General features: G+C 38.6%; 1 protein-coding gene across 1 annotated transcript; it reads right to left on the bottom strand.

The window, feature by feature from the left end:
* Window positions 1–1,199: 1,199 nt before the first annotated feature.
* Window positions 1,200–6,716, bottom strand: LOC104445038 (disease resistance protein RPV1-like). Its single transcript, XM_039312415.1, has 4 exons — window positions 5,959–6,716; window positions 3,958–5,053; window positions 3,546–3,824; window positions 1,200–3,156 (listed from the first exon to the last, which is right to left on the bottom strand). Exons 1-4 carry the CDS (start codon window positions 6,462–6,464, stop codon window positions 1,510–1,512), a joined length of 3,528 nt encoding a protein of 1,175 aa, XP_039168349.1. The 5' UTR covers window positions 6,465–6,716; the 3' UTR covers window positions 1,200–1,509.
* Window positions 6,717–11,380: the final 4,664 nt, after the last annotated feature.

Genomic DNA, 11,380 nt, shown 5'->3' with positions numbered 1-11,380 from the left:
AATGATGCACGCTTCAATACAAATCTCACGTAACTTCTGCCTAACGAGATGTATGACTTCCACAATTTCATATGGTTTGTTTTATTAGTACCTGAACCTTATAAAGAAATGCGAAAAGTAATCAATTTATGTGATTGTTACAGTGGAATATCCGGGCATACTTTGTTGCTAGACCATTCTCTTCCCTAACTTGTTAGTGTTTGTCCGGCGAGTCGACCTCATAATATTTTCTGTCTGTCATGTGGAGTGGCCAATGGCCCCCACAATTCCGATGCTCCAATTTGTTTCATTCAGAGCCTTTCATACCAAATCTGCATAGTTTGTTTCTCTTGGTTAAATCACGCATAAAGTGGAGATACCCATTGGGCAAAACAAAGCTGTCAAAAAGTATAATAAGATTGCTGGTGGCTAGCAGCATCAAAGTCCTCTTAATATTGTCTATAGCAAGAGCACGGAGTTGCAGGTTTGTAGTAGAATTTCTTCCAAATGATTGATCATGATGTTGTAGTTACGGTCAAGGAATTCGATTCCCTCACATTCCATGAGATTTGGCTCCTTAAATCTCAGGACGAGAATCCTCGTGAACCTACTAGCCGCAACTCGAATCCTTTCATTGTTCATTCTTATTTCTCTCCCAAGATTGGATCGAAGTTGTCCATCAACCATCGACAGAATTCCCCTTCAACGATTTGGAGATCCGTTAGACATGGGTATACAATCTCGTGTATTGCTTGTTTTCGGTAATCATTTAATTGAGCAGTTAATCTCGTCAATCACGTCTTGCCATGAATGAACTCCCTACGTTTTTGGGAATGGTCAACATGCATAAATGACATTATGAGGAAAGCGCGATAATTAAAGGTCTGTCTTGCCATATTCTAATAAAAATGCAATAAAGAAAGAAGTTACGAATTAGATAGGATTGACATAAGTGATATTGATCTTGGTTTTGCTTATGTACTGCAAGTGAAAAATATTTTTCTAGAAAAAAAGTGAAGATGTAAATCAAAAGTTAATTGTTTCTAAATAAGAATTGCGACCCCAAGAGTTTGCGTCTATTAGATATATTCAGTCTATAATCAACGTGAAAAAGGTGTTAAATATAATATTCACCAAACTTACATTAGCCACTAAGATCAATATAAAGCAAATAGTACGTAAATATGTTATAAGAGGTAGAAATAGTGGTGTTGCTATTTTCTTCTCTGTCCTCAGCTGCAAAAAATCTCATCAGCTGGATTTTAAATTTTAGCCTTTAGAAGAATTTGGACAATTCAAATCATTAAAAAAAAAAGAAAAAAAAATGCTACAATGCAGAAAATAAGTACATGCCTTTCTTGGCGGTGAAAACATTGTCGGAAATACTACAAAAATTACATGAAAAAGACAAAAACATGCGACGCAATCTAAGATAAACGACGGAACCAAAATGTCACTAAATATCGTGATTGATTGACCGCCACTTGATCGAACTAATATGCGTGGAGTGTCTAAGGACAACACACCGAATTATGACAAGCACTCCAAAAGCCACTTCGTCACTTGAATACCCCCAGAAGAATTTTGGGCAGTCTCACACTCCTCATTCTCTACTCCTTTTTCCCAGACACAGTCTTCTATTCGCAGTATCACATTAATTAATCTCTTTTCCTTCCTTTTTTCCCAGCCATTAACACATAGAAGGCAAAAGTCTGGTATTTTCAATGATCTGCAACCAGTAAAGTCTAGGTATTTGAGAGTCTCCAGTTCATCGAGGCCTTTAACTGCCAGAAGCTCTTCACAATATACAACCACCAAGGACTCCAGCTTTTTCAAATCGAATAGATTATCTAGACTTTCAATCTTAGGACACTGGTGTATTCCCAAATGCTCCAATGACTCCAGCGAACCAAGACCTTGGATCGCAGTTAGATTTGGGCAATTGGACATACTTAGCATCTTCAACCTCTTCAAACTCGAAAGACCGGCAAATCCTTGCAGGAGTTTTAACCCTGCCACATCAAATTCAATTAACTGTTCGAGCCCATCGAGTTGAACTTCCTTCCAAAGGCAGTAATGAATACTTAAACGTGTTAATTTTCTGAAGTTATGACAAAATGACAAAGTGGTTGATGACGTATGATTTTCGAGTGACAATGTTGACATAGATAGTTGAAGGAACTCGAGGGATTGTCGGCAAGGACCATCTTGGAAGAACAAAGGATGGTAGTTCTCATCATGACCACTATATCTCAACTCCACCAATTGAGTTAGGTTTGAGAGATCTGAGACCCACCGTAGCGACTTTGATCCAAAGCTTAGACTTTTCAAACTTGTGGGAAGCTCAGGCAAGAGTTCAAGTCCACTACAACGATGTAATCTTAATATCTCTAAGTGAGGAAGTAGATTAATCGTCAAAGGAACACTTCTAATAGGGCTAGATTCCAAGTTAAGAACTCTCAAAAGTGATAATTTCCAAATGTCCTCGGGAATGTCTTTTAGAGATGGGCAAAGCCCAGCATGTAGCTCTTCCAACTCCTTTAGTGTGACAATGCTTCGCGGTAACTCCCTTATCAAAGAAAATGAAATGTTGATGACTTTTAATCTACTTAGGTCTCCAAGAGATTTAGGTAACCGAAGACATTTCGTGTTCCAGATATCCAACTTGAGTAGCGATTCCAAGTTCCCAATCGACATGGGGAGTTTTTGCATTTTAGTAGATGATAGAACGAGAGACTTAAGTTCTTGTAGGTTCCCAATAGAACTAGGAAGTTGTCTGATTTTTGTAGCCTGCAATCTAAGTGTTGACAAGCACTTGTGGTTACCAATGGAGTTGGGTAATCTTGAGATAGCCGTAAACGAGAGATCCAACTCTACCAGTGATGTCAGTCTTGCAAAGGATTCAGGAAGCTTCCTCAACTTTCTGCAATCGGCTAAGTACAAGTACTTGAGCTTCTCTAACCCTCCAATTCCTTCGGGCAACTCCCTAAGACTTGTACACCCTTCCGCGTTGAAGTAAATCAGGCACTTAAGCTTTTCGAGGGAACCATCAACCTCAATCAGTCGACTGCAACCTTGAAGGATCAATCTCTCTAAGCTCGTATAATGAGAGAAGTCTGGAGTCTTGGTTATCTCTTCACAACATGTGAGATCCAGAACTTTAAGCTTCTTGGCAACCTATTAAATATAGCTAAAGAGAGTAAAGGGAAAATTCCGTGCTAATTTAGAGCCAATAAATGGTTGTGCTGAAACTTAGATGTAATTGGGTTGACTCATTTTCCTCATTTAACCCATATAAATCGTTTATTTAGAACTAACACCTATCTAACCTGATCCACATATATCGACCTATTTATTAATTCAATACAATCTAATTTAATGGTACAAGACCATCTTAGTCAGCTTAGTTTTACTCGTGGAATGGCCTTGATTAATCGATTTGTGAGCCATTTTATTTACAACATGTTATTGCCTTTATAGTTATGGTATAGTTGATTTTAATTAAAAATAGAAAAACTGTGTGAGACAATTTAATGGAGATAAATAAATATAGCGACGGATGATACCTTGATTTCACTCCATCCAGCCCAGTCATCCATGATGGAACTGCAACACAGCTCGAGAACTACAAGATTGCTTAGATGGAAATTGATGGCCAACAACTCTGGAGGACAATAATACCAGGCCATGTGTCTTAACTCTGAAAGTTGATTATCAAAGTCTCCATCTAATTGTTTCCTAAATAATCTAAGGAACCTTATATTTGGAAGCCTTGAAAACTCCTTGCTCGTATAGGTTCCCGATTCAAATCCATCTAAGCAGATTGCTTCAATGGCCTCCTTTCTCTGCCATTCAATGGTAAAGTAGCATAAGAGTAAATGAAAATTGTTTTCAAATTCTCTCTATTGAAAAGGGCTCCTTATTGATAAATAAAATATTGAGAAATCTAGAATTCAGTGGCCAAGCATATCGTTTTACCTCCTTTGTTCTTATGATTTTATTGGCCATCTCAGGAATCCACAACCTACTCTGGTTTCTTGGATCCATTATCTTCATATCTCCACGAACAATTTTCCTCCCGAGATATCTCAATTGGTCATGCATCCATAATTTGTTATCATCAGTTATCTTTATCAGGGACCTATAAACAAGGACTTGAATCGAATAATCTGGGAAAAATCTACAATCTTTCCACATGAAGAATGCATTCGTCTTGTCTTCGTTCACAAATAGACAAGCGATATCGAGAAAGATCTGTTTTTGCTCAAGACTTAGGGCATTGTAGCTGATCTTCAGCTTGTCTTGGACCTTCTCAGGAGGTATTTCCCTCAAATTGTCCAGCACATCTATCCATGATGCTTTGTTTTGCCAATGAAGTAATGAGCCTATGACTTCGAGAGCCAAGGGAAGCCCCCCAGTCATAGAAACTACTTCTTTCGAAAGACCAACATAATTATCTGGAGGAGGATTACTTCCAAAAGCATGTCTACTGAAAAGCTCAAGTGATTGAATGGAATCCAACGGCTTCAATTCATACTTCAAAATTTGGTTGGCTTCTATGATGCTTCTATTCCTAGTTGTCAAAATAACTCTGCTTCCCGAGCCAAATGAAATGTGCTTAATGGCTAGTTTCTCGAGTTGCTCCTCATCATCCACATCATCGAGAATGATGAAGAGTTTCCTATAAGAAAGTCGCTGCCTAATCACCTTGATCCCATCGTCAACATTGTATAGTTTGTCTTGAAAGGCTAAACCCAACGTGTTAGACAATAGCTGTTTTTGTAAATTTATGAGGCCAAAGTTGATCGACAACTCTCGAACATTTCCCAAGAAGCAGCAATGACTAAAGAGGGAATTTAGTTTGTTGAACACAACCTTAGCAAGAGTCGTTTTACCAATTCCACCCATTCCATGGATTAGCACAAAGCGCAAGCCCTCGGAGTCCATGTCCAACAACTTCAGAACGGCTTCCACTGGATCGTCCATTCCAACTAAATGCTCGGTAACGTATTTGTCTTTTGTCTTCAGCTTCATCACAATCTCTTGTAGCACCGATTGAATGAATTTCCAATGCCTGCCACACTAGTGAGTTAACTAAGTTGATATTGTAAAAGATGACCTCAGGACACTCAACATGTGGTTGCAACCAACATGGCTAGTGCCACTTATTTAATCGGCTAGTGCAACCGATGGGAAGACATTTTTATGTGCGTTTAGAACACGAATTCCCAGTGATTTAAACGAATAATCACATACAGAAAATTATGACCTTTTTTATTTATTTATTTGCTTCCGAAATGGTAACACTTTGACATAGATGGATAGGACACTTTCTCTAATTCCATGTAAAAATCTATCGATAAGGAGAGAGAAGGTAACTTTTACGGATGTGATCCACAATTTACAAACACAAAGATGTATAAAATTAGATCTATCAATGAAAGAATGCCCTCTTGTCTATCATTCAAAGAATAAACTATTAGATGTAGGCATTTTCCCATGTTAAAGGAAGCAAGGCATTGCTAATTGATTCCTAATCCCTTTTTAAGGCAGTCTTGGTAGCTAGGATAAGAGCTAAGAAGAAATGTATTGAAAGTTTTCACACTTAAGATAGTTAGAAGCAAGGTACATGAAAAAGCTAACCCACCAAATTGAGAGCTAAAGTTTCGACCGAAAAAAAAAAAAAAAAAAAAAAAATTGGAGTGCTAAAGTAACGAAAGAATTAAAAAAAAAAACAAAAACACAAAAATACATCCTTGAATTTATTAACACATCTCCCACCACTTGCTTACCCGGTTTTTGCTTCATTTGACTTCGGTGAATGACATAATTGATTCGGTTATCGAAAATAAATTTGAAAACAAACATGGTATTCATTCAATTTCAAACAACTTAAACGAGAATCCATCCAAGTTTGGGCATATAATTAATGAAAGTCCAAAGCAAAAGTTAATGGAGTGCTTCAGGATCCGTGCATACCCTTGCTTTTTCAACTCCCATCCTTTGATTTGGGCTATACTTTTGAGGGCATCCTCCCACTTTTGCCTCGTCTCGCGACCGAACTTCTCTTCATGCTCCTCCAAAGCGTTGACGTACCATTGAGACTTAAGCTTAACATCGCGAGGCTTAACGTCGTAGAAAATCGGCATAATCTCCTTCTCGGATGGTTTGGATTTCTTGCAATTCACCATGTGCGCGAGCTCGCGAAGGCACCACGCGCTCGAAGCATAACCTTTAGAGAAGATGGGTATGTAGATCTTCGACTTTTCAATGGCTACCGGTAGCTCATCAGCTATTTCTTTACCGACATGGAGCTCTTCCTCGTCGAGGAAAACACGGATGTTTGCTTCTTGCATTTGGTGATAAAGACAATCTGTGAAGCCTTGGCGAGTGTCCGGCCCCCTGAAACTCAGGAAGACGTCATAGTCAATCGCCGACGGCTCACCACCGCTCGTTCCTGCCTCCGACCGGTTTCCCATGTTCATTCTCACAAGTATTTTCTTCTGAGGGTTTCCTCTCTCGTAGCACCTGAACAAGAAAGGCTCGTTCACTTTACCCCCACCGAAGTTCGTTTATATTACGCTTCGGACCTATCTTCCTAGAACTTTCCCCACTGTTTTTCACATAAGAAAAGCAAACCAATTCGAGTCTTCGTCAACTCTAAAATGGCGTAACACAGTACGCATAGCTTTTTGGCCCCCGGTGGTCTCTGCCTCTTGTTGACTTGACTTTGGCGAACGCCCAATCTGTAAGTCGTTCTCAAAGGAAATAAAATATTGAGGAAATTACAGTACTAGCCCTTGTATTCTCCATGATTTCATTTTCGGTCCCCAGCTATGCTTTTTTTTTTGGGCACAGACAAATCGAGATTAGAATTTTATTTTACTTCCTTAAGTCTAGTATCTTTTTCAAATTAAGTGATATTTTGACATAGTTTTTTTATTAGATTTACTTGAAAAGGAAATTCTCCACTTTAATTAGTTAATTTGTTTCCTAGATTTATTTGGAGAGACTTTCTTTTGTCTTTTTTTTTTTTTTTTTGGTAGTGCTCGCATCTTGACTTTCTTTAAACTTAAGCAATTGAAATTTACACATGAAGTTGACATGTGGAAGATTTCTTCATGGAAAGAACGAAGCAATGCCCATTATCAACATTGAAATGCATAAAACAGAAATAGATCTATCAAGAGAGTGCATGATAATCGTTCTATAATTTTTATTCTTTTATTTTTCTTTTTTTCGAGAGAATACCTTTGGAATAGAAATTCGTCTCGGTAAGGCGATTTTATTTTTTACTTCTAGAACAATTTTTTGGTTTATAAATAAGTTTCTAATAGAAATGAAAAGTAATTTTTTTTTTCTATTTTTAGAACAAAAATTAGGAATAAAATCTCTTCTTATCGCTCATCCTAGCTACTAGCTGGCCGCCTACCCACCGCTTGCCACCTCCCGTTCCGGCTATTGTCCTTCGCTCGGCCACCTCCTATTGCACTACCTTCAACCACCCCGAAAGAAGAAATTTTGTGTCGTTATCAAGCGAATTTTTATTTCAAGAATAAAAAATTTATATTATCATCAAACACGTATAAAAGTCTATTTCTGGCTAAAAATTAATTTCTAGAATAGAAATCGCACATAGCATGAGTCCATAAGCAAGCAAAAAAAAATAAAATGAAGGGATCACGACGTGAATCAGGTACTCACAGAGGTAGGTTTTCTAAAGAGCCACTTAAAAAAAAATCATTAAAAAGTTTAATAAAAAATTAGGAAAAATAAAAGAAATAGGGCATTGGCTGGCAAAAGTAGCTTGGCATGGTTAAAAGCACAACAACAGAGAGAAGAAAAAGGTGGGCAGCGTGAGAAAGGACGTACCGGCAAAAGCCGTGGAAATGATGGGCGTATAACGAGCACGAGATGTTTGACCGACTGCAAGATTGAATGGCAATTTTCTTTCGTTTACCGAATTATGGTGAGCGCTTGCTTGGCAAATTCCGATGGACGTGCCAGGGCCATTCTGGTATATTCATTCAGCGATAAAAAGACGGATCCCGGATTTTTTTTTATATTTTTATATTTTTTTATTTTTGGTGGGGGAGAGGGAGGATAGGAAGGAGGGAGGGAAGAGTCGGTCATCCCGCTGCAAGTCTTGCTTTGGTCATGGGGTTGGGTTTGCTTTGTTTCGTTTTCATTTTCGTACGTCGTTATTGTTTTTGGTTTATTTCCTTTTTTGCCCTTTTCTGGAGGACAGACGAATTAATTTATTTATTTTCAAATTAATCTTCTTTTCAAACAACTTTTTTTTTCCGTCATGGGAAGACTTAAGCCGCGCATGACAACGCTTCTGTTCCAGTGGAAGAGTTTTTCTTCAAAAATAGTTATTTTCTATTTCTGCTCCGGAGAACAATTTTTGAGTAAAAGAACAAATTTGGTAACGACACAAAATTTCTACTCTTGGAATAGAAAAAGAATAGAAATTCGTTTGGTAACGCAACAATTTCTTTTTGTTTTTATTCATTTTTTATTCTTGCTAACGGATCGTCGCCCGTCGCCGCCCGCGCCTCGCCGCCGCGCCGACCGGGCGACCGGAGGGCAACGACCGGCCGACCGGCGGCGGCGACGGCGACCGGTGGTGGCGCCGCGGCGGCGATCGGTGGCGGCGGCAGTTGGCGGTGGCTCCGCGCAGTTGACGGTGGTCGCGGCAAAAAAAAAATAAAAGAAAATTTAAAAAGAAAATCAGCTTGTTTCTAGAAGTTGTTTCTAGGAACAAGAAGCAACTTTTTTTGCTTCTTGTTTCTATTTCCAAACCATTCTCGGGCTAAGTTTTTATTCCCGGAACAAAATAATAATGTGGCATTACCAAACAAGATTCTATTCTTTTTTTTGTTCCGAGGAACAAAAAAACAGAAACCATGAGAAACAAAAGTGTTCTCATGCGCTACCTTATCTTTCTTTCTCTTTTCTTCTTTGGGATAGTCCGCTCCCACGTTGGGGGAGGGGAGGGGGTCCGGTCCGTGATTGTCGACAGCTTCTCTGGTCTCTCGTTTCATTGTTTTGATTGGTGGCGGTGCGATTTTCTCAATCACTACAGGGGCGCGTTTGGACCAGGGGTGTGAGAGGGTAGCTATCTTTGGATAGCATTTCTTATTTTTACTGATTTTCAATCATTATCAACACATGGTAAACTTATTAAAGGGCTACTTAAAAAAAAAAAAAAAAAAAAAAAAAGCAAAGTTTACCGTGATTGACAATTCTGGCTTGAACCTTCTTTTATGTCAATAAAAATCACAAATTTTATTTAGTCTCAAATCTAGCCTTGTTAATCAAAGCTTGAGATCTTGTAGATTGTGACAAGCACTTTGGTAGGGCATGGTTTTAGATTCTCCCTTACTATACTTCTTAACAAAATCAATTTATGTATTAAATGAGATTGATTGATTAATGTCCATTTGAAGTAAATTTCGAAGTTTCAAGGGGAGGACTTGGGCTTGCTCTAGAAAATAAGGTTTTGATTATGAGTTTGGCAGATTCCATGGCATCTCTTGATGGGTGGTGATCCACATCCACAACTTCATATTATGACAAAGCAGTGGAGGTTGGCCAGAGAGATTTAATTTGGAGATCTGTTTGACTTGCCGGTGAAGTGAACGAAACTCATCATTATTTTTCAAGTTGTGGCTAAAAAAATAAAAGACAATGGATGGTGATTTAAATTCAAGTAGCAAGCAATGTGGATTTTCCTTGAATTAGTGTAAATTCTTGCATGGATCATATGCAATGAAAATTATAAAAATAAAGTAATTACAACTTGCATGTTAGTAATTTAGATTGTGTCTTCATTTAAAAAAATCACAAAAAAAAAAAAAATATGTTTAGGGGTTTATTTGGGGAAATTTAGATTCATGTCCATTATATTTGTATTATTCTCCAAGGATTACATTTAGATTACATTACGCTAAATTTTCGTAATTACAAGAACGATTTTTAGGAAAGCAACTTATTTTGACAAGTTGTGTCTGCATATTTATTATAACATCCCGGGCCCCACTGTGTAATATTGTCTGCTTTAGGTCACCCGCCTTGGCATGGACGAACCGCCATCCCAGCCACAGTCTTTTCCCTCACAGCTTTAAAATGTGTTACACAGATTAGAGGGACCAAGCCTTATAAGTTAACCAAGACCGTCCCCTCTAGGCAATGTGGGACAAGAGAAGAGAGAGACCCCTTCCTTGCGCACGTTCGAGGACCGTCGCTTGGGCCGTCACACTCTCCACCTCTTAACAAAAGAGCGTCCTCGTTGTGGCCCAACATGAGGTCGGAAGTCAGAACAGCATGCTTGATGTGGCCTCACACGCGGTCGGGAGTCGGCTCCGATACCACTTGTAACATCCTAGGCTCCACTGTGTAATATTGTCCGCTTTGGGTTATCTGCCCTGGTGCGGACGAACCGCCATCCCAGCCACGGTCTTTTCCCTCATGGCTTTAAAACGCATTACACAAATTAAAGGGACTCAAACCTTATAACTTAGCCCAGGACTCCTTCCCTAGGTGATGTGGGATAAGATAAGGAGCATTTCCTTGCGCACATCCGAGGACCGCCGCTCAGGCCGGTCACACTCTCCACCTTTGAACAGAAGAGCGTCCTCATTGTGGCCCCACACGAGGTTGGGCATCAGAACAACATTCTTGCTGTGGCCCCACATGAGGTTGGGCGTTAGAACAACATTCTTACTATGGCCCCACACGCGATCGGGATGTTATATATATATATATCCCTTAATACATTAGTATATCTCAAAAGTCTTGCACAGACTTCCCATTCACTACTCGCAGGGTCTCATCTTGAAGCTCGATATCGAGGCCTTATGTCATTTTATCAGATGCGGCTCAGGTTTTTATTTTACTCCTGCTTTATTTATTTTAACTGCTTTGATTATTGATTTTTTATTTTGCCTAAGGGTTTCCCCTTGTCAGAGCACCTAATCAATGAAAGGCTCATTCACTTTGCGTTGGCATAAAAAGTAGATTGACCAGCCACAACTGAATTTCGTTTGTATTATGCTTGAGAGCTCTATTTCTAGACTCGAATTTTAATTTAGAGTAAATATGATACAAATATATCAATTCGAGAATTTTTATGATATTTACTTTTATTTTTTGACACAACACAAAGAAATCGAGATTGTAATTTTATTTTATTTCCTTTAACTCTAGGGCTTCTCAGATCCCACTTTTAAAAAGGTGATTTTTTTTTTTGTAAAATAAATTTATGAGTAGATTTCTGCTCGAATAGTAAATTCCCAATTTATTAGCTAATTCGTTTCCTAGATATATTTGGAGTGACTTTTGTTTTGTTTTGTTTTGTTTTTTGTTTTTTTTTTTTTCGGTACTCGCACTTTGGCTT

This window comes from Eucalyptus grandis, chromosome 5, assembly GCF_016545825.1.
Source record: "Eucalyptus grandis isolate ANBG69807.140 chromosome 5, ASM1654582v1, whole genome shotgun sequence".
Lineage (NCBI taxonomy): Eukaryota > Viridiplantae > Streptophyta > Magnoliopsida > Myrtales > Myrtaceae > Eucalyptus > Eucalyptus grandis.
Note: the sequence above shows the minus strand (reverse complement) of the source record. Positions and strands in the feature narration are given on the sequence as shown.

Bases quoted from the DNA above. Each gene is read 5' to 3' on its own strand.
- LOC104445038 (XM_039312415.1), bottom strand. From the start codon at position 6,464: ATGAACATGGGAAACCGGTCGGAGGCAGGAACGAGCGGTGGTGAGCCG. The intron at 5,054-5,958 runs GTATGCACGGAT...CTAGTGTGGCAG, and splicing joins TGGGAGTTGAAAAAGCAAGG to GCATTGGAAATTCATTCAAT. The intron at 3,825-3,957 runs GTAAAACGATAT...ATTGAATGGCAG, and splicing joins AAATCATAAGAACAAAGGAG to AGAAAGGAGGCCATTGAAGC.